The 24,743-nt window shown below is 36.1% G+C and overlaps 1 protein-coding gene and 1 long non-coding RNA gene across 4 annotated transcripts in view; one reads left to right on the top strand and one right to left on the bottom strand.

The window, feature by feature from the left end:
- Positions 1-13,963, bottom strand: part of LOC121316283 (cytochrome b5 reductase 4) — a 48,051-nt gene extending 34,088 nt beyond the window's left edge. For all 3 annotated transcript variants that reach the window (XR_005950371.1, XM_041251264.1, XM_041251265.1), the window contains exons 1-4: positions 13,429-13,963; positions 11,957-12,110; positions 9,561-9,661; positions 8,944-9,028 (exon numbers count right to left, since the gene is read on the bottom strand). Coding sequence is in view for 2 of the 3 variants with exons in the window: in XM_041251264.1 (XP_041107198.1) it covers positions 8,944-9,028; positions 9,561-9,661; positions 11,957-12,110; positions 13,429-13,506 (418 nt within the window). In the remaining variant the exon portion in view is untranslated. The remainder of the gene's footprint in view (positions 1-8,943; positions 9,029-9,560; positions 9,662-11,956; positions 12,111-13,428) is intronic.
- Positions 13,964-15,431: 1,468 nt separating this feature from the next.
- Positions 15,432-24,381, top strand: LOC121315341. Its single transcript, XR_005950249.1, has 3 exons — positions 15,432-15,502; positions 24,016-24,095; positions 24,270-24,381. It is a non-coding gene; the product is annotated as an uncharacterized LOC121315341 (long non-coding RNA).
- Positions 24,382-24,743: the final 362 nt, after the last annotated feature.

Below are 24,743 nucleotides of genomic sequence, written 5' to 3'. Positions count from 1 at the left end.
ACAAACAAATGTCGCTGAAACAAAAAGACTGCATGCACATACTATATATTTATGAAGAAATGACAGTATTGTATTTCTTATTGCTCACCTTGCTATAGCAATATAAAACATCCAGACTCTCTTCAAACATATTTCGTTTTGCATTCAGTTTAAATATCATACGCAATTCAAATATTTCAATAACACCCTCAAAGTAGCCTATCTGGAGTGCTGCGTGTAGCTCAAACTTACCCTGATACCTGACAAAGGAATAGTCCCTAAGCAAGAGGATCAACAACACATTTACTGCTAGGTATTGGGTTACTTTATTTCCTGTTTGACGTTACAGTTTCCAATGATTATGCTTGAAGAATGTCCCTTTACACAGCTAAAAGGGGGTGATTGCATAAAGAACAAAATAAAACATTTCTGTGGATTAATTTGGGATTTCACACTGCTATAACTTTGCTGCACTCCCAGTAGAGCTCTGCTTCAGGTCGGGTGCCTGGGGGGGGGGGGGGGGGGGGGGGGGGGGGGGTGGGGGGGGGGGGGGGGGGGGGGGGGGGGGGGGGGGGGGTGGGTGGGGGGGGGGGGGGGGGGTGACCCACAAAAGGCTGGGGGTGGGGTGACTGGGTGTTTTCACCTAGCTGCAAACCCAACCTTACCAGTGAAAAGGTATTAAAGCCGGCGCCCCGCCCAGTTTTTTTAAATTACAAAAGGCCATTAAACTTAGTTGGTGGGTCAAAAAAATTTAATTTTCGGGTCTGAATTTGAATCACCAATAAATTCTCTCTCTCTCTCTTCAGTGTACTCTGTAACCCTTTCCCAAATAATGTATTAGAAGGTAAATGTACTGGTATTTCCTGCACTAAAGTAGGAGGCGATTAAGGTGGAGTCAGCTGACTAAGCAGTGTTCTTGTTTCTTTTGAAACGTCACAAGTTCCTTTTATCACATCTGCTTGGTGATATCAGAAATGTTTGTAAACAAGGTTTATATTGTAGTGGATAATAGTTCAACAGGTAAATCAGACGTGTGGAATTGTTTTCGAATCATAGCGAATGAAAATAATGAACATGTGACTGGATTCGTTCCTTGTAAAACCTGTCACTATGTCGACAGCCACAAAACTGGTACACCTCTTACAAAGCACACGTGTACTCCCTTTCAACTGGTGGCACGAAAGGAATAGACATGTAGTTTATAGTAAAGTAAGTAGAGCTAGTTAATGTCACAATGATAAAATATATCCAGACCACTAGAGAAAGCTACCTCGCTGTACCTGTGTGTGAATGTGAGCGTGTGAGGGAGTCAGTTGACGCAGGCAGTAGCTACAGGACAAACACTTGCGGGTTGGGTCAACCCAAGACCGTTGTTCTTTGCCACGACGTCTCACCAACGCCCAAGCACAGCCCAGGACGAGTAGTAGCAGGTCTGGGTTGGAAGCGGATCGTAAAAATCGGACCCACGCAGGACTCTAATTCACAGTACTCCAGTCGCAGCATAGATTAGTGTCAGGATGAAGGAAAAAAAGTTTCTTAACAATGCCATTAATTAATGATTGTTTAATAGTTCTTTTTTGGTTAATAATAGTAAAAACCTTATTTGTTTAAATAGTAATCTCCTTGAAATCTGACCTTCCATGGAAGTTAATGACCTTTGTGTTAAATTAAATGACCAAACGGACACTGACTTTCAGGAACGGACCGATTTCTCAGGAAGTACTACTAAAAAAGCATTTTATAAAACCGAGACCAAATAGTATGGTCCCTCCAGTCATACAGAAAACAGACAGTTAAAATGCGGCTGGTGAAAAAGGTTTAACATGCCTAACTGTATTATATAGAGATTTTTTAATATAGGACAATAACATAATTAATGTTAGCAGACGGGGAGAGCGGTGCACAAGGAAAAAAAAAAAAATCAGTTTCTACAACAGATAATATTTAATATGCTGAGAATAGCAACATCTGCCCACAATATAAAAATCAAACTTGGTTTGAATGACTGAAACGGTTGACATTCCAGAAGAAATTAAGCATTCCATTTATAAACATGGAAGAAAATATAAAAAAAAAAAAAACGCTACCAAGTTCAGTTAAATTATTATTTTTAAATTATGACTAAGTATTGAGATCTGTTTTCATTTACTCTCGATAATGCCCCCTTTGTGGGTTTACGGTTTAGTTTAGTCAGAGGTGAGTGATCATTAGCATCTTGTATATGATTTTTACATTTCAAAACAAAATAAAAACTTAAGACCCCTGCACTCCGGATCAATTTCTTTATCTGACATTAAAATATAAAGTACGAAAATGTATTTAACAAATACAAATTAGGGCTGCTCTGATTAACAGATCAATCGGACCGATTAATCATCTAAAGAGTTGATCGCAGATTAATTTTATTTACAATTTAATCATGCCGAATTTTATTTTTTTTTATGTAAAATGTTATGTAATTTTTTTTTTTTAATGTTCAATAGAAGATCTGCATTTTCTCCACAGCAGTCCAATCATAAGTGAGCAGATGCAGGACATAATCAGTTGAAGCAACTTGCAAAGAAAGTCACCCTGTTAGTTTCAAACGTCGCAGGTTAGTAATCACTAGCCGTCCCGTCTGTATTTATACGATCCATAAGACTTTCAAACGTGTTATAATGAATAATATCTCACAATAACTCTTATAGATTATGACAATCTTATATTATATAAGATCTTCCTGTTTAAGTAATTACTTTTTAGAAATAATAAAATGTCAAACAACAGAAGCATCATGGTTGAATCAATTTTCAAGAAGGGAGGTATATACCACAATACCCGAACCGACACAGGAAGCGAAGGGATATACTTGCCACTTCCAAAATTTAAATTATTAAAAGATAGCTGTCAATTAAAAAAATATACATTGCTATAAATGTCTTTTGTTCAGTACCGAAAAGGTGATATGGAACAGCACTGGCTGCAGAAATCTATGATCTCTAACGAAGTAGTTACAAAAACATGAGCATTCCCAAAGTTACTTGCGAGCCACTGTTAGACTCAAAACTTTTGGACAAACCCAGATTGATGTTCAACTGCACAACCAGAAGCGTAGACATATAATACATCACAAATGAGCAAGCAAGAGAGGGCACGATGAAGGCACCAATATCCTCAAATAGAGGAAATTACGTGGAATTACTTTGTTTGATACTTTCTACGACAATCACTTGACAAGCAATCACTTATTAAATCAACTAATGCCCATAAATGAACCAATCAAAAATTTTAATCGAGTGACAGCCCTAATAAAAATATATATTGCAGGACATTTCTGTGGAGTTGGGTGTGAATGACATATTTTGTGTGCCGGGGATTATATTATACATAACGTGGAGTGTAGTGTGAAGACACCTATTGTGTGTACTTACTGTATAAATATACAGATAATATTCTAGAATTATATATATATAATATATATACACACACACACACACACACACACACACACACACTGTCGAAAGTTTTGTTTTAGAACACCTCAATTTTTTCAGTTTTTATTTAAATTTACGCAGTTTAATGTCTCAATGTACTCTGAAATTAAAGCATAGAACAAATAAACAATTGGAGATAAAAAAGAAATCATGGATTCATTTTGTTTAACACTTTTATCTAAATTTTTGACTCAAAGTAGCCACCTTTTGCAGATATAACAGCTGAACACACTTGTGGCATTCTTTCTACAATGGAAATCAAATATTGTTCGGAAAGTTCTTCCCAACACTGTTGCAGAAGTTCCCACAAATGTGTTGCACTTGTAGGTTGCTTTGCTTTCACCCTTCTGTCCAGTTCATCCCAAACCAGCTTGATGGAGTTTAAGTCTGGAGACTCTGCTGGCCATATAACTAGGCGTATACCAGTAGGTATTGCATGGCGCTGCAAAATGCTGTGGTAGCCGTTTTGGTTCAGGGTGCCACTCACTCTGTGCAAGTCGCCAACTCTGGATCCAGCAAAAGAGCCCCAGACCATCACGCTTCCTCCTCCATGTTTGACAGTTGGTGTAACCAATGTCACCTTACAATAATTGATTTTGAGTTTAAGTGTTTTAAAATAAAATATCGAACAGAACGAAATTTCAATGTACCATTTGTAATTCAGTAATATGAGAGAATTGGTCAGGGGTCTGAATACTTCTGCAAGCCACTGTGTGTGTGTGTGTGTGTGTTGTGTGTGTGTGTGTGTGTGTGTCAATTATAACATATATATATATATATATCTAATATAACATGTGGATTTGTGCAGTATAGCTGTTAATAGCAAGAAGCATTGTTTACATATTCTTCTCTTCAGTATTGGATGCAATGTTCCATTGGCGTCTACACAGCATTACGGATAGCTGTTGATAAATAACAAATTGGATCTGTCTTTCAATAGCCATTAAACTCAGCTGTGAACAAAATAAGATCACTTGCTGAGGCTCCAGCAGATTAGTATGAAAATACTCTTCCTGCAACACTACAGAAAGCTATGACAGCCACTGTCAGCTTCAAAGGAGTAACATCAAAATGTTTCATTCTTCACAGTAAATTATTCCTTCTAATCCATGACATTAGAACATCCTGTGCCAGTTACCAAAGTCACTGACGCGGCAAAAATAATAACCAACTCAATAAAGAAAATGAAAAAATCATTAGAAGAGAAAACAGTGAGCCATTGCTATCAAGACCGGTCTTCACATCACTCTCTATTTTAATGGATTTCAAAAGAGAATCCTGCCAGCCCAAAAAAACAATTACACCAAGTAAAAAACAATTCTTCCATTAAAAAGAGAGAGAGAAGAGGAATAAAGAAAAGTAAAAACAGTGTACACCACAGATGAGCACACCACTGTGACCATGACTGGAAGACGTAATCTAATATCAACTAACATCCTGATGCATCACACAGACTTTTAATTTTTCTGAAACTGATACTACAGCATGCTGCAAATTTTTGTTTTATTACAGTAATAATGTTTTGATAACTTGCCATTTATAAGAGTCTTTGGTTCTTTTGTGCTTGACTTAACTTCTGAAATCACAACAAAAACATGGATGACGTCATATAATAAAGATTTGTAATGAAGATGAAGCCAGTATCTCAAAGCATTTTGTCTCTATAATCTGTAAACCAATCATTTAAATGGCCGCAATATGACAGACAATATTAGGTCAAGTTAAGGTCAAGCTAAAATCAGTGTAGTTACTATAGTCTCTGGGTTCTCCCTGAAATATCCAAAACACCAAAAAAAAAAAAAAAAAAAACTTCTGAACTACCCAGTACTTGGTGATAAATTGTCTTTCCTTTATTACAACACACAATCACAATTATATGTTCTGACACTGCAATAAATGTTATTAGCCCCATTCAACAGTGAAGACTAGCATTAAGACAATTACCATTTACAGGCCAGTCAAACAGAATTTATACCCACACACTGAACTAATAAACTGCTACTTCAGTAATAGGCATCTCATTTGCATTAAGTCTGCCAGCAAATTTCACAAATTCAATTACCCACTTTTTTTTTTTACAGCATTAACTTTCCAAAATCATTCTTATTCACGTAAGGTTTCCTCATGTGCCTATCTACCATGATGACAATTAGCAGTTTAAATATATTCCTAGAAGTGGTTAGAAAGCAAAAGAGAATTTGAATCAGAATTCAACCATGTGTGCCTAAATGCCAAACTACTCATTAATTACACAATGTCAGGTAACTCATTTGCACAGCTGGCGTCGTTCAATATTTGACCTAAAAATGTAGCAAGCATCATATTGTTTTGTCCACTCATTCTGTCAAATAACGAACACAGAATAACTAAAACAGGGGACAGAGAACCATTGGTAAACTCAGACCACAACATGGTCTGTTTTAAGTGCTTTTTAAAACCCAAAAAGTAATGACTAAAGCTAAGGTTTCCAATTTTAGAAAGGCCAACTATAAAGGTATGAAACAGAGACTAACAGAAGTAGATTGGAGTAAAATAGAGAAAACATCCACAGAAAAAGGATGACTTTTTTTTTTTTGTTTATTTTATATAGTACTAGAGGCGCAAAACAATTACATCCCAAAAGTAGAAAAATCTGAATCTAAAACAAAACTGCCAAAATGGTTTAATAGATCAATTTAAAAAAATATTCAGAGAAAAAAAGGCACTTTAGAGAGCATTTAAAATTGACCAAGAACAAAGTACACAGAAAGAGTACTTGGAACTGCAAACACAAGTCAAAAAGAAAGTTAAAAAGGCCAATGCTAAGGGGGCTAAAACCAATTCCAGAAAGTTTTTCCAATATTATAATAGCAAGAGAACACTCAAAGAGGAGGTAAAATGTCTAAGGGTTACAAATGGCAAAGTCATAGACGAAGAGAAAAAATAGCAAATATATTAAATGATTACTTTTCACAAGTTTTTACAAAGGAGGATACTGACAACATGCCCCACATGTCATCCTGTTCCTATCCAGTTTTAAATAACTTTAGCATAACAGAGGTAGAAGTGTTAAAGGGACTAGGAGCTCTTAAAATAAACAAATCCCCTGGGCTGGATGAGATCCTCCCAATAGTACTCAAAGAAATGAAAGAAGTTATTTACAAACCGCTAACCAAGATCATGCAGCAGTCTCTTGACACAGGGGTTGTACCGACAGACTGGAAAATTGCAAATGTAATACCGATCCACAAAAAGGGAAACAAAACTGAACCAGGTAACTACAGACCAGTAAGCCTGACTTCTATTATATGCAAACATATGGGAACTATAATAAGATCCAAAATGGAAAATTACCTACATGGTAACAGTATCCTGGGAGACAATCAGCATGGTTTTGAAAGGGAGATCATGTCTAACTAACCTGCTTCATTTTTTTGAGGATGCAACATTGGCAATGGATAACTGCAAAGCATATGACATGGTTTACTTAGATTTCCAGAAAGCGTTTGACAAAATCCTGCATAAAAGATTAATTCTCAAACTACACACAGTAGGGATTCAAGGAAATGCATGCACATGGATTAGGGAGTGGTTAACATGTAGAAAACAGAAAGTACTGATTAGAGGAAAAACCTCAGAATGGAGTGTGGTAACCAGTGGAGTACCACAGGGATCAGTATTAGGTCCTCTGCTATTCCTAATCTACATTAATGACTTAGATTCTGGTATAGTAAGCAAACTTGTTAAATAGTGGCAAACACCGCTGCAGCAGCAAAGGTCATTGATAATGACCTAGCCAGCATTCAGAACTGGGCAGGCACATGACAAATTACATTTAATACAGAAAAGTGTAAGGTACTGCATGCAGGTAATACAAATTTGCACTATAAATATCATTTGGGAAATACTGAAATTGAAGAAAGAATCTATGAAAAAAGACCTAGGGGTTTATGTTGACTCAGAAACTAGACAATGTGTGGAAGCTATAAAAAAGGCCAACAAGATGCTTGTATATAGTGAAAAGTGTTGAATATAAATCAAGGGAAGAAATGTTAAAACTTCACAATGCATTAGTAAGACCTCATCTAGAATATTGTATTCAGTTCTGGTCACCTCACTACAAAATGGATATTGCTGCTCTAGAAAGAGTGCAAAGACGACCGACCAGAATTATTCCGGGTTTAAAAGGCATATCATATGCAAACAGACAAAGAATTGAATCTATTCAGTCTTGAACAAAGAAGCCTAGGTGGCGATCTGACTCAAGCATTTAAAATTCTAAAAGGCACTGACAATGTCGACCCAAGGGACTTTCAATCTGAAAAAATAAACAAGGTCTAGGGGTCACAAATGGAGATTAGATAAAGGGGCATTCAGAACAGAAAATAGGAGGCACTTTTTGACACAGAGAAATGTGAGGTGTCTGGAACCAACTCTGGAACCAACTCCCCAGTAATGTTGTTGAAGCTGACAAGATGGGCCGAATGGCCTCCTCTTGTTTGTAAACTTTCTTATGTTCTTATATGACAAATGTAATTATTGGTTATAGATGTGGCAGTCTTCTGCTTTTACTAAATGAGTGCAAAGCAGATCACCCACAGTAATGTTACCAGCAGAAGATCTCTTGAAAGGATGACTGTGTCTGGGTGACCAGTAGAGGGTGCTGTCAGTGTAATACACATGTACAGTTTCGTCTAGTGGGTGTCATTACACTATGGTCGTGCCCCCTCTCTAGAGAACTTCCTACTGACACAGACCCAACTGGTCATCTCCCACGCCAGTCACATTATGTGTACACATGGGTGGGAGTGATATTGTGTGAAGTGATATCTACCCCCCCCCCCCCCCCCCCCCCCCCCCCCCCCCCCCCCCCCCAAAAAAAAAAGCAGAATACCCCATACATGAGAAGAACAGGTACATGTAATTCTACTTTTAGTCACAATCTCATCTCATTAACTTACTCCAACAGTTTACCGTTCATTTTGATTGTCCTTTCGCTATAACGAACACCTCGATATAACAAACAAAAGACTTGGACCCAAACAGGTTTGTTATAGCGAGGGTGTGCTGTATGACATGGACGTTAGTCCTTATGTTTGTAACCGTACAGTTTCAAGTTAATTTGATTCAGCATATACACAACTGTTGCAGTAATTCCCAGTACAGCACTTCTATTGGAGCACTTCTTCAGATTGGTTACAGTATATATTTAGTAGCACGTCCAAATGCCAATAAAAGCAGCTTACTGTATACTGTATTTATTTAATAACAATTCTGATAAAAGCGATCATGCATAGATTCCTCAACATGCGTACAGGGCTAATGCTAATGTCACCCTAGTAATGGGTTAAAAACACTAAGTGGCTTTGAGTATGCAGAAAGATTGTCTGATTTTTTTCTTCCAAATTAAAAGGCAAACAAACATGAAAACAGATTGAAGATGGTATCAAAAAGGCTCATCATCTGTTTATTTTCTTGGCTTAGTATAAAATTACCCAGAGGAATATTTTACCTTTAGCAACAGACACAGGCTTCACTGCCATTCTGCCAACCAGACACTCTTTCAGCATGGATTCATAATTAACCCAACGGTGAACCTGGAAAACAAAAAAAAAACAAAAAAATAACATTAACTTCAGCTCACTCACCCATTACACACTGTAATGAAGGCAATAGCTGTAAATGAGTTATATAACAGAAACAGTATATACACAGCAATCTATTTCCTTTTGTCGCTGTGGTCACCAGAACTGGACACAGTATTCCAAGTGCACCAGTCTCACCAGTGCATTATACAACCTCACCGTAACCTCTTGGATTTGTACTCTATACTTTTGGCTACATACTCAAGCATTATATTAGCCTTTTTGACTGCTTCTCCCGCAATGTGGGTTGCTGACAGCGATGAAGAGGTCTTTCGCTTGGTGTGCCTGTTCTAGCTTTATCCACCCATTTTGGTATTTGGTTTCTATATTCTTGTGTCCGACATGTAACACTTTACATTTGTTGACAATTATTTTAATTTCCCACTTTTTTTTTTCCCCAGTGCTGGTGAGAGATGACTCGAATAAAGAATACTGCCTCTAAACTTCATACGCAGCATCAGAAATGTATAACCATTATTGTCACCTGATCGAACAGATCTGTGCCATCAGATCCTGCTGCTTTCATGAGCTCCTCAACTCCTCCAGGGTGATATTCCATGTACGGGGTCACATTATAAACCAGACCTGAAATTTTGAAACATTTTTAGTTAGCCAGTTGGTTACTTTTCGTAGACAACAGTTACTTAAATTTCTCGAAAACATTGCTTTTGTTGTATTTTGTCCCTTTTGCAATTTACCTTTCTCTGCCTTATTGACATATTGTGCAGGTAATACTCTCTTTTTATCAACACACAGTATCATGTGCACAGGCTGTGGTACTGTATACACAAAAAACTGAAGTATGACATGAAACATACAGCAGTTTATTGAAAAACCAATTACAATATATATTATTCATGAAAAATATCAAGTGGTCCACGGGCCATATTTGCAAAGCATCTTTATATGACTCCTATTCTGTATTGACTTTACCAAGCTTGAGGCTGTTTTGAGAAAATGTACTCAAGTTAATGAAGTAATGTTGTTGGTCAGACTTAACTTAAACCAAGTTTCAGATTGTTTTGTGAAAATTATCAGTGTCACAGATGATGGACAATGACAAACATCATGGCGGCCGTATGGACTATCAATAGATATCATATAGGTGACTTTTGACCTTTGTGAGAAGTCCGGTCGGAGACTATAGACTACAAGGAACTGATGGCAGCCCAAATTGGATGAAAGATGATGACAAGAGCTTTCAATAGTTTGGTGCAGATGAAACATGGCAGAGGGCCAACATGCACATCTTACATGCATTTGACTGCACTACAAGCAAAATTGAAAAAGCATAGCATGTTTATCATATGCACATTTTGGGATACTGTAAGCATATCTAGCTATTTTATGCAAACTTTACTGTTTCATATTTTGGCTAGTGATGTCTACATTTTAAAACAGACCTTAATGCATGTGAAGTAAATTAACAACAGAAATAGATAATACATTCCCCATGGTTAAAGTATACAGCACGCTGTGAACACCCATATCATTTATTTACACAAACAACAGTTTGGAAGAATACCTCACAATCAATGCAGCCTTTGATAAAAGAAAAAACAAGGCTGTTCTGAAGAGAGCAAATAGGTGTTAATGGCAGCCTACATACAATAAATACACCGCTTATTGTACTGCGTTTTCAGTATGTGTTTGCACCACTTGCTGTTATTGAAATAGACACACAATAGGCTAAACTGTAAAAATAGATCGTCTTTTGTATTATCCACTAAACTAAAAGCACGTTTTTGACAAAGTGCGATTCAAATATTGATTGACAGGGTAACGGGTTCTAATTGACGATGGGTCGTGGAACTGCAGGTTCAGTTTACATTTACTTTAATAACTTTGCAATTAGTATTATTTTTTTATAGAAAGATGGAGGTAACTGGTAGTGCATTATTCTTGAGTTCAGTTTAATGTGTAGCATATGTTTAAATTTTTCAAGGTGTTTATGTCTAGTTTGAGGGTTCAAAGGGCTTGCATTTCTTGTTACAAATGGTTCTGCTACAATTAACAAAATGTAGAAAATTATCATTGAGCCAATTGCACTGGAGTAAGTATTATTGTACAATGTATTCTAATGTGGCGTATTCAATTGATTTAAACAGAATTAATATTTCCACTATGTACTGTAAACTAGCCATTAGTATGTCCCTGTTGCCATTTGTCATACTTTTAATGATACAAATGTGATTACTAGACTCACACCCACTGCTAGCATGTTTCAGAACTGTGAGAATACAGAGCTGTGGTGTTAAGATACATTCAACAGACTCCAACTTGACTTTAGGTTTTTTTTTTCCTAGAACATTTTAATAGTTTTATTTTATCATATAAACTACAAACACCATTTATTTAAACAATGTGAACTACTTAAATCTATGCATATAAACAAATAAATAAAACGTACAAAACTTAAGAGATTTCTGCCAATTAACTAAAGTGCCATTGCGCCACCTGGTGTTACGACTGGAAAATTACTGGCAGGAGTTCATTATGTTATGTCAATAATACATAATTCTATGCTGTTTTTGAACATTTAATTTATTGACAAAGGTAACAGATCTGACAAAAGATCATGCTGTAATGCATATTACTACTTTGGATTTGACTTTGTTAACTGAATAACAGTTCATAATGTGCGCCAGCCAGTAAACCACAAAAACAAATGATGTGTTTACTGCAGAAGGAAAACAATTAGATGCTTTTTTTTTTTTTTTTTTTTTTTTTTTAATCAATCTAGGCTACAACCAACCGATATTTGGCATTCTGCCGATTTCGATAAACACCAGGGTTCTGTTTGGTAACGAGCTTGCTGCTATGCAATTTCCATTTCCATCATGAAGGGAAAAGGCCAAAGCTAACGAGGCAATGACTCACCCCTTATGCATACCCAGCAGTCATCCTTCTTGTTGTGGTTGGCAAGCTCTTCCTCTGTCACCTCAATTAACTTCCCTTTCAGCCCTGTTAGGTCTGCTCCACTCTTTGTAAGACGAATCCAGTCCATCAAACTCCGGCCTGGCTTTAATGGGACCTTACAATTAAAAATTATGTTTATTGTTTTTTTTACAGCTAAGGAAAAGTCAGTGAAGACCTTTGAGTCACAGGAGCCTAATAGTTATTTAGTCAATAACAAGGCTGTTACCTCTCCTGTATTATATATATATATATATATATATATATATATATATATATATATATATATATATATATATATATACACACACACACACACACACTCAACTAGCACTACTACATAAAATAGATGTGAAAAACATTTGCATCATTGATATTGCCAGAGGTTCAAACGATGTGGCAGAGAAGCAATTACTTTTTACTGGACAACACATATTTTGTAACTTGGCTATAGAAAAGCTGCCCCATCTCTAATGGTTTGTGAGATATGAGCTGTTAAAATACTATAGTGGCGGGGGCAGACATACTAAAACAGATGTTCCCTCAATGTTTTTTTTTCTTTACATTAATACTTACTGTAATCACTTCTTATGACTTTTTTTATACATATTTGGACCGAATCCAGAATTCTGTATCGTGGCCAAAGAAGAATGATTCGGATAAGCCCTGATTTCATAATCTTCGTGTGGGAAAAGAGGCAATTTCTAAAATTGCATCCTATAAGATATGAGCTGTTATAATACTATAGTGGCGAGGGGCAGATATAATCTTCTGGGAATGACTCCAAATACACAGATTAATCCAGATAAATAATTACACATCCTCCACATTACTTTGAAATGCTATTGAATCTGAATGATGGAAGAGTATGTGGTGTCATAACGCTTGGCCAAATTGGTACACACTAATCTTTGTTTAGCTTGTGAAAGCTAGTATTTAGCAGCCCTGTTCCAGTGTGTACATGAAACAAAGGCATAGCTTTGCAACAGTACTGCTCCATGCAACTACCATTTTTAATGATGCAGCGTTTCCGATAGGAAAAACTGCTGCCAGTCAGTGACTGTCACTAAATATTTCACCAGTCACAACACTCTTTAAGTGACACATTAAAGATGTATTATTATTATTATTATTATTATTATTATTAATATTAATATTATAATATATAATAATAATAATAATAATAATAATAATAATAAATGAAGATTAGGTGACTCGCTGAGTTTCAAGATTAGTCACTGGTTATGACTGACACTTGCTCCCGTAACAGGAAATGGCCTTTTTGCAATTTGTTCATCATTTTCTGGTAAACTTGAGTTTAAAGAATGGCAACTCCGAGTTGACCATCAGAGAAATGGAACTGGTATGTGCTTACAGTCAGGGGAACATGATCACTTACCTCTAAATAACAATCATTTTAATTATTTTTGGCTTACCTTGCTTCGCCCGACAGAAGACGATACCCTCTGCTGAGAAACAGGGGCTGGGAACGACTGCGATGGTATATTCAGCATTTTTTATCTTCTTTAACACTAACAGACTCCAGAAATGTAAAATAAAAAATATATATATGTATAAATTTTAAAAAAATTAGTACAGACACATTAAAAACTAGAAGCTCTGTTAACGTTGTGTTTACATGTTCCACTGGGTAAACGCAAACAATGCATCTGTGTGCTAAAACTGGCATTCAAAAACAAACAAAAAAAAATGATATATGAATACACAGCGTCAGGAGCGCCAGTCAAGACTGTGCGATTTCGAAAGTTATTTCGTAATAATCATAATGGAAATGTATCAATATGTTTCTCTCGTCATTTTTTTTTATGTGTTTACAAATACATCTTAAGATTTCATTTTTAAATACTGGCTCAATGTACATCTGAAGCAAACTTAATAACGAGAATTCAACTTCCTTTTCTCTTTCCCTTTTTTTAAATTAATAGCCTATTTCCACTCCCAGTCGTCTGCTGTCGCATTTTCCTGACGTTCAGAGAACGCATCGTCACAAGAGGGTTTCACCCTGCCAAATGGTTGAGAGCCATGATATTATAGCGCCCTCTGCTGTCATTGTAGATTAGTACTAAAACTTGATATATAGTATTTAATAGCTTAAAGCAATAGCAGGTTGTTTTGTATGTGTCTTCCATAGTTACAAGGGTGACACTCACTCCCCCTCCACGCAGGGGTTCCAGAGAAAGGAATTACATATAAGCAGGAAATCCTCTTGTTAACGACTCTTACTTTCAAATTCTGGTCAAATATTATACATTAGGGCATTAACTTCCTAATACAGCATAACATTATGGTGTTCCGTTTTTTTTGTTTGTTTTTTTCTTCATAAGTCATTACTTACTTGTGGATCTGTACCGACCTAACAGGTTTAAAATACTTACAAGAACAATGAGAATCGTTTGAGTCAAGCATATCCTACAACATGTCCTATGTGTTTGATCTGTCCCTGGAAAAGCGTTCCAGTTTTATTCCTCCTCGGGCGTCTGGCATGTGTGAAAAAGGAATCAGCCGAGTAGTTGACATTTGAGACTTTGTGACTTTCATACATTGTAATTCTTCTTTTGGGTTCACAATTGTCTCGAAACAGACATAGTTTTGTTTAACTGAAGCAAGCATACTCTATTGTTGTCTCTTTGCACCTGTGGTACTATAATAAGAGCTTTGAAGTTTGATTCATTTGCTGAAAGTACTTACTGACAAGTAACCGGGTGAGGTTTCAAAGTTACGTCATACTCCAAGTAATTAATAGCATTTATCATGTTGTATCCACTCTGTGATTTCTGGTAGAAAACATGCATGCATGGAAATCTAACCTGTGTACAGGCTTTCTGTTTGTATACATGAAACATAGGTACTCAGTAATAGAACTATACATATTATCTGCACTTACTGTAAACTATACTGTATTTAAATATTAAGCTTGCATTGTAACCCTGTACTGCCCTGTAACACCTGCAAGTTCCAAATAAATAACATATATCAATAAAGAAACAGTGAATAATAATACGATATATTGAACTGTCTGAAAATAAGATATCCCAGTAAAGATGAATAATATATAGTAGACCCTGATATTGTAGTAATACAGGAACTGAAATGTCTTTGTACTAGATAGTTTGTATCAGATAAAAGTTGCATTACACTAAGTTTATCTATACTGCACTGCATATTGTCAAACTGAGATTCATGTTAGCTGGACATGCAGTCAATTAGCAAAATAATGGTAGAACTGAAATATTTTGCAGGTCTACAAATCTCTGTGGTATACAGCCACATTGCAGTTGGGTACTATACCCTTCTTGTTTTTTAAATTAACAAGAAATAAAATATAATAGTAGGGAAACTAAATGCTGAAAGATTTGATACATTTTAAAATTAAGACTCCAATTCTTTAACAAAGTTTTTTTTTTCTTTTTCTTTTAAAGCTTTAGAAAAACTATATGCAAGTGTGGGAAAGTGACGAGTGGATACGGGTGAGTGTGCGGTACAGTGCAGGTAAGAATCACACAATTACAAAAAGGTGCAAGGGTGTTTATTAAAATCACTGCAATGTCCAGAGCCTTATGGCAAACACCTGTAAACAATAAATGATGGAAGTGAACACAACAGTTTCACAATACAGCAACACAGACTCATTCTAGGTTTAACACTAACCATTTACCAAGGAACAGATTACTTTGCTACGCCCTTTTTTATACCCTCGCTCATGACACCATGGTTAATAAGCACATCCGCTTCTCCAATCCGCAGATGCCACGCCGTTTCCAGTTCGGGTCATTGAGTTCGGATGCTGTAGCTCAGTTCCTTTTCTAGACGGCCGACTTCCACCTACCCATGGGAATAAAGTGTCATGCCTTTAAGGGAGGGTATTCTGCTCCCTTTATCTAATACCCTCACAGGTAGGGAGGGAGATCTAACACCAAGCTTCTTTCGATCTCTGTCATAGTAAGACATAGCTGATCCATAATTTAGTAACATAAATACTTTATATATAGATATCCATAAATAACATTAATTAAATAAATAGATTTTCTTTTTTGTAAAACGAGATTGTAGCCTGAACTGGGTAGTTTCTCAGCAGTGCCTTCGTTTCCTGATACAGATAGTCATAGCACTTCGATTTGGGTCAAAACCACCTAAAACAGAAAACAATGGGGATATGAACATTTAATACACCAGAAATATGAGAAACAAATATTCAACTATGGCGGGGCTTCCATGCAGTTTAGAAACTCCCAATTCTCTCTCCATTGTCGTGAGATTGTGACGTAGCGCGCACATGCAACACACATTCCTCACACTCCAGGAAGTAGTCAGCCAAACCATGGTACGGCTTAAATTGGTGGGTAAATCTCCTTCTTATGCAAAAAAAAAAAAACAATCAAATTGACCAAAACATGCCCAAAAGCCATACCTTGGGCTCATGAGACTTCAGCAGTGAAGAGCCCATATGTAATGTAACCTCACACAACTTTCTACAATAACTTGAGGCCGTGATATCTGCTGGAAGTTGCCCTGGCAAATTTGCACCCCTGTGTAATTAGACAGTATTCAGGTAAATTTATTCAAAACAAACTGATCAAAAAAGTAGTACAGACTACAACAGCAGCAACAATGGCACTGCAAGTAAACTCCCAGGTCTCACAGGATGGATTATGTGCAACAGAGCTGTAAGTAAACTCACAGGTCTCGGCAGGTGGTATTCGAGCCCCATCTTGGCCTCAAGATGTTGTCCGAGCTACCATGCCGACAGAGATGTATCCCTATGTATAGCTTGATTTTAAGAGTTCATTGACACTGCATTGATTCAGAGCTTACATTAAATACAAGGAACTCATAGAGTGTTTAGAGATTGAGTTTCAGTGATTTCTCACTTCTTTAACATTTAAAGTGTGGCATACTATTTTTAAAATGTATATATAACCTTACACCTGTATAATAACATTATGTAGTGGGAAATGTGGGGACTGAGGTAGTCTATTGTAGATTTACTACCAGTATTTAAAAAATATATTGTACTAAACATTTTGACTGGATAATCGTGCATTTTTGCATGGACACATGTCCAAAAGCCATAACTTGTGCTTATTTTAATAGTTTTTAGTCACTTTGCGCTATAGCGTGAAAAGGCTATTTCTTTTTTAGCAGTAGGCCTTCCATTTTTTGGCTGGGGACATCTTATAGCATTATTCCTTAAGGGAGTGGTACTCAGCTCTGGCCCTCCAGATCTACTCCAGTCCTGGTCTTTATTTCAACCAGGTCCTAAATTAGTTAAATGCCTCTTAGCGGCTTCAACATTAGAACCTGCTTGGAGTAATAACATGGACTCGATTAGATCCTGAGGGCCAGAGTTTAGTACCACTGCCTTAAGGAATATGCGTGATAAGTGCTTAGTAACGAGATTCGTTCCCATACATACTTCACTGGATGTGTATACTGACAGTCTTCATGTTGTGGACCGGTGATTGGTCTGTTATTGCCACTGGCTTGGTGTAAAGCTGAAACATGAACATTACAATAACAGTCAATGTTAAAATATCTTTGGTTAACAGTATTTTTATATTATCCCATGTTGACAAATTAACAAGACAACTATGCAGTCTCCTTTGGTGTCGTCCCCCGTCCTTGAACGTTTGAGTGTTTGCTAGAAATATCTGACACGTCAATGTGTCACAAACTGCACAGGTGTCAAGATCACACTTTCCCTATTGTGTGTCTGTCACACCTGCTAAGAGACGCATTCCACAAGACAAATATTTATGAAGCGTGCTGAAAAAAAAAAAACCCAGCTTAGACTTTAATTGAATGTACATTTTAAATTATTCTCTGTTGAATTCCACAGTACAGATGCATTTTCTTAACACAAATGTCATTTTTGGTGATGCTTAAGTCTGTATACAAAATGAAAGGAGTGCAACCTGCCTGATTGAACAAGAAGCGTTGGTCCCGATTTGTTGATTAATGTATTTTTCATTCACATATTTCCTAATTTATTTGAATTGTGTGTTTTTATGTGGTATAGTCTTACTCTTAGACACACTGATGATTCCCACAAGCATGTCCAGTTAAACGCCTGTCTTGAGAATCTATAGCTGACCCCTTCTTTCCCCAGAATTCTCAGGGTGACGTGTTATTTTCAGAGGTGTAACCGTGAGTAGAAACGAGGAGTTACTTTTGGGTCACACGCTATTATTCTCTCTGATTGGTAATGTATCATGCCGTCCAAAGGTAACAGCTATAGCACCCAGGCGTCTCTAACAGGTATTTTTTTCTAAGTAAAAGTTATGTTTGTTGTGTGTAAAATGAAGTTTTCGTGCAACAGCCTATGTCATAATACGTTACAAAAACACATGGACCTAAAGTGCAGTTCAATTCAAAGACTATAGACCTCCATGAAAAGGTAATATTTGAAACTGTTTTGGTATGTAACGCAAATTAGGTGAAATGATCAAGTGCTGCTAGAGATATCGGGTAGCGTATTTCCTTTTTTCAAACTGTATTGTTGCCTCCAGCTATCCTGGTGTAATTTCCAAACAGGCATTTACTATAAAAACTTTCTGTTGCCTGCACTGTAAAATAAAATGTTTAGGAAATAAAAGTAAAAACATCCAGCAGAAGATTGGATACTACCTTTTTTGGATGCATCTCCCTGTAACATGAGGGGAGTTAAGTTAAATACCCTTTGATGACGTATAAACCATTTAAGGTTGTCATAAACACTTTCTAGGCAATATTTATAATCACAATAAGCTCAAAACACACACGCAGTTTATTCCCAAAAGCAATAGTTTACTTAAAGTAAACTGAACCTGAAATCTACCTATTCAAAAAACTGAAAAATATATTATGTAGTAAGGAACTATACCCCCTCTATTCACATTATTATCTGGAGTGCGAACACAGAGCAAAGGAGAAGTGATATAATTGAGTGAATAAATAACAGTGAAACGTGAAAATGTCCCATGTGTTCAGAATTCTCAAAGCTTCTGTTCAGACTGCTGATTGACGTAGCTTACGGTTAGAGAACGAATTTTAAAATAATATCTTCCATGAGGTACTTTTTCATATTGAATTGTAATGTTATTTACTCGATTAGATGTGTTAGTTCTAATGAGGGTTACCTTAAAACGTAAGAGAGGTTTTTTTGCCTCAGTGTATTCTATGCTGTTTCTCGGTCATATTTGCAAACGAGTATCTTTGAATAAATATAATTTACTTCTACTATAAATGTATGTATGTATGTATTTATTTTTTAAGCTTGTAGCGGTCCTCCAGTTCCCAGAGTGAAGTGTTAATTTCCGAGGTGTTATCATGAAGTGTAAAACAGTAGAAACGAGCTCACTTCTCTGCACGCTTTTGTTTTCTCCTCGGCTTATAACAAGGTTCTCAAGGTGTTAGCCAGCACGCTTCTCTCTCAGACGAGTGTATTAGGCAACAACGGTTAGGAACAAGTTGGAACAACATTGATTTTAATATAGTGAATAGTATTTTTTTTTAAATTAACAGTTAATTAATTTCACCCCATATAAACGACACTGTAAAGCCAAATGCTCCCGAACAACTGTTAGTGTTGTTTTAGAATACTTTAGTCGCACAAAAAAGTAAATTACCAATGCTAAAATAAACTGCATTTCTTACACAGAAATGTGTTTGCTAAGATGTATGCTTAATTTTGAAATGGAACTTAGTTTGGGATTGTCAAGGCTATATTCATTTATAAGTTATGCAGGATTTTCTCTGCTCTTGTGCAAACCAGAACATTTAAACGTGCTGTCAACTTTGGTTACATCGTTGCAAATTACACTTCAGCTTATAATTTGGATGCAAGACGTCTCCGTAACAATTAGTTTGAGCTGCAGGTAACAATTATCGGTAATTATGCTTCCCCACGTGACGTGTCGCTCTATACAGCAATTCTTTTGAAATCGCACCCGGCTTAGACGTGATCAGTATAGGCTAATTTAGAATGTCCTTTGGCTCTAAACCATGTAAAGATTCCAGTTCACCGTGTGACAACAGTCACCAAAAGTTTAAAGAGCAGGCTATACAAAACTTAATTCAGTCCATTATAACTGAATAACAAGTGAAAAAAAAAAAAAAAAAAAAAACCTTCAAGAATGAAAGCTTTGTGAACAGGACCCATTAGAACGATCAGTCTTCACACTTAGTATTTATTTATTTATTAAAACAGCAGTTAAATGCGTGAATGGGCCTGTAGATCATCTACCTGCTGCATTAATATAAAGCAAATCATATCACAATATACTACGCTTAAATGAAACTGATTGCTTTTGTCGCATACAAAAAACTAAACAAAATACCTATATCTGCTTTCGGAAAAACATGAACGATTACAAACCCACCTTCGTTAGCCCACCTCCCTATACAAAAACAAACAAAAAAAAAAACGCTGTACAACAGCCTCCTGACCAAAACTTACAATCATGATTAAAAAAAATAAATAATACAATTTAAAAAAAAAAATGAAATGTGTAGCTAATTGAAAAATGAGCTATAGTTACCTACATTTCAAGTTTTACAGTAGGATGTGTTTGTGAACTAGTGAATAAACTAGTGTTTGTGTAGTTTGTGGAAAAGGGGTAGTGCTGTATTTGATTTGATAGGGACAACATTCTGATATAGTTATAAACACCAGGATATTGTATTTATCCATTATTATATTATATTAAAGAATATTTATTGATACGTTTTTGCTATATTTATTTACTGCAATATTTTATATTATATATATTATATTATATATTTTATATTATAGTGAGTTTAAAACCTAACCCTAACCCAATTCCAATCAATCAATCAATCTTTATTTTGTATAGGGCCTTTCACGGTGGACCACCATAACAAAGCACTTTACAAGATGCAGTAAATACATAATACTTCAAATACAGAGAAATGCATAATACAAGATATACAATAATAATAAAAAAAACATTGCATAATACATTAAATACAGTGGAAAGTACATAATACATTATAGCAGCATAATACATTAAATAGTGCACTAAATACAGTGGAAAGTGCATAATACATGCAACAATACATTAAATACAGTGGGAAGTGCATAATACATGCAACAATACATTAAATACAGTGGAAAGTGCATAATACATGATAGTAACAAAATACATGAAATAGTAACAGCAGCTCATAGCAGATGTTTGTAAGTGGTGCAAGTGTCAATGATATGAGTAAGGGTGGCGTTGTAGAGAGTCATGGTAACATCAACTGAGGACAGGAGAGTACCAGTTAGAGGGGGTGCAGAGACACCTTCTGAGAGTTTCAGAGGATTTAGCAGATTCTTAGGACAGAAGGAGACAACAGTATCAGTAGTGGAGGAAGGAGCAAGGAGATTCATATTAGTAGTGATTAAAAAATGGTCAGAGAGAGAGACATCTGAGACGGAGAGATTAGAGACATCGAGGCCCCCGACACAACCTAACCATTAAAAATCATCTGATGCCCTCAGGACACTTTTGAAAGCACAATAGAAAGCACAAATCCTGCGCTTTTAAATTATGTTGAAACCAGAACGCTATCTGGTGAAGCGACAGAGTAATAGGCAACAAACTAAACTTAGGAGCTGACTCATGTCGCATGACTCAAGCCTTAGTTTTAGCTTGCTGTAGTTTTGCTTAGGACATACAATACATCATTGGAAGGCTCCAGATCTGTACTTTCAAACAAGCCTAGAACCAGGCTAGCTATTACAGTGCCTGAGATATTAAGGTTGGGCCCACCAATAAACTATGCCATATGGACCCCAAACCTAAAACAATTTGCGAAATTCAATCAGGCTACCTGGACTAGAATTATCCTTTGCATAGTGTAACAGGATGGGTGCCTGACAACTACCAAAAAGGAAACAAAAATCAAGTCACTAGATCCACATAATAACTCCCACTAAAGCACCGTGGGGTCTGAGTGGACCCCAGGTTACCTTATGAAGGTTAAGTGGACCAGCTTTTGAGAAAACAAGTAAAGTGTGCGTATTTGTTATTTTAAGCATATTATGATTTTATATATTGTTAGGAAAGTTACATTTAGAGGTTTTCAAGTTTTTAAAATTAAACCCAATTTTGTGCAACATAGAAACACGTTGTATGTATATCCTGCAAAATTCTTTCATTTTTACACTTTTTTAAATATTAAAAGTCTTTGTAAGGGAAACAATATAACAAAAATATGTATATGCTGCCAGTTGTGTATCAATAATATTCCCAGGATGAAGTCTGATTTTCAAAGGAGTAACCGTGAAGTTTTAAGACAAAATCGACTCAATTTGAACGAGGTCGTACATGGCTACCAATTAAATCAATGGACCCAAAACCATAACATAACAACATACCGTATAATAATCTAATTCACATGTAAATTCAAATAAAAGGTGTTTTTCTAAGTGCTTTTCATGTGTACCCATCTACTGTACAAGTTAAAGCTCTCAGCCTCAGGAAGACCTTTTGAAACCAACACGAAAAAAAGAGTGTTAAAGTAAATTGAATTCATATGTAATTGATTTATTTTGTTAGTAATATGTACCAATTTGTCTGTGCTATGGTGTTTGAAAACATAATGTGGAAACGAATGTAACTGTAAATACATTAAACCTTGATCAGGATTGTATTCATCAATGTATTATTATTATTATTATTATTATTATTATTATTATTATTTTTGAGAACTTGTATCTGGTCCCTTGTTGCCACAGCAAACCCCAGGATGAAGTTTTAGTTTCAGATGCCTAACCTGAAGTGTAAAGCATGGTTGCCCTTTTCAAAAGGAAATGACACTTCACCCTGGGAACTGCTGGGGCAAGAAGAGGTCAGCTATTGGTTCTCATCAAAGGATTAAACAGAATATGTTGTTTTTTTTCTGGAATCATTAATGTGCATAAGATCATAACATATCAAAATATATGAATCAAGGGGCAAATCCTTCTTTTTTAAGTGCGTCTCAGTCAGGCAGGCTGCACTAAATGATTTTCGAGAGTTACAGAATAAATTAAAACACACTGTGCTGAGAAAATGCATCTGTTGCTTTACTTTTAAATTCACACATGAGCAAATTGTATTATTCTCAACATTTAAAATGTAGTTAAGCACAAAGTAGTTTTTAAAATGTATTTATCAGCACACTTCATAAATATTTGTCTTGAGGAATGGCATGTGCCATTGTAACTGGGGTTAATATTTGTCTTGAGGAATGGCATGTGCCATTGTAACTGGGGTTAACACGCATTTGGGGAAGTGTGATCTTGACACCTGACCAGTTTGTGATAGGGGGACGTGTTAGGGATTAACAAGAAAAACTCAAACCTTCAGCTGCAAGACCTATATAGAACTCAGGAGTCTGAAGGCCAGTCACAACTCAACTAGTTCCTGAAGAATTCACTGCTCAATGAATATATTATCATTAGATCAAATGGGTTATGGAGACCATGGGCTGTCCAGAAAGAGTCCCATAGGAACCAAAGGAGATTGCAGATCTCAGTAAGTCAAGGTCCACTTGAGTTTGACGTTGAAAAATGTACTAACGTTATTAAGTTTAAGTTATTTCAGGAAAATCAGGATTTGTTAAACAGGTGAAAATATAGAATACAAAACATAGCCTATATTAACCAGAAGAGATTGCATGGCTCAGTGAATCTACAGGGCAATTTGTATTTGTTGTTGAAAAATTAAATAAAGGGTAGCCTACAAGTTAAGTTATTATCTGCATTACTGTTAACGTTTTGGATTGGATATTGCTTTTGCATATCTCTGCTGAACTTTAAATCTATCAATTTGAATCAGCATTAAGGGCTCCATTTTCACTTGGTTTACACATTATTATGTGCTGTAAGAAAGGCTTACAGTGGGTGTGTAACCGATTTACCGATTTACCTCTGTAAACCCTTCTTCCAGCGCATAAAAAAAAAAAAAAAAAAAAAACTGGACATTTGTTTGAATGCTAATTTAACATAAATTATAATGGATTATTTTAATTTTCAGCCTTATGTCAAGCCAAAGGCAAGTGTAGAGCTCTCTTCTGTCAAGCACACGAAGACTTTCGAGTATACACATCCAGTAAAGTAAGTATGAATAACCTTCCGCATTCACTTTTCTATCATAGTAAGCTAACCAGCACAATTTAGTAACAAAAGCTGCTAATACACAATTTCGATTGTTATATTCAGTTTTACACTATGGAGATTCAACTCTACGTCGTTCAACCACGTTCATATTTTCAATGATTTCTGTTTTAGATTGTTTTGGCCTAAATCGAAGTGCTATGACTATCTAAAAGATCCTCGAGCAGGTTCGGAAGCATTTAAACTAGAAAGGAAGGGGGGAGAAATCAACAAAAAAACAGAAGGGAGACCGCATCAAAACAAGAACAACAACTCAGGTAAGACAACCATTAAATGTATTTATCTAAATGCTAGAAGTATCAGAAACAAAATTCTAGAACTTGAAGCTACTGCACTAACAGGTAACTATGATGTGATAGGTGTTACAGAAACGTGGTTGTCTGAGAGTGATGGGGACGAATTTAATATTTGTGGGTATACACTGTATAGGAAAGACAGGCAGGACAGAAGAGGAGGAGGGGTAGCGCGATACATAAGAAACAGTCTTGAAACCCAGGTGTTAAACCTGGACAAAGAAAATAAAACCGAATCAATATGGGTCAGAATAACGGACAAAAATTCAAAAGGCATAATAATAGGAGCATGCTA

This window comes from Polyodon spathula, chromosome 5 (assembly GCF_017654505.1).
Source record: "Polyodon spathula isolate WHYD16114869_AA chromosome 5, ASM1765450v1, whole genome shotgun sequence".
Classification (NCBI taxonomy): domain Eukaryota; kingdom Metazoa; phylum Chordata; class Actinopteri; order Acipenseriformes; family Polyodontidae; genus Polyodon; species Polyodon spathula.
The sequence above is the reverse complement of the archived record's forward strand: the minus strand, read 5'-3'. Positions and strand labels throughout refer to the sequence as shown.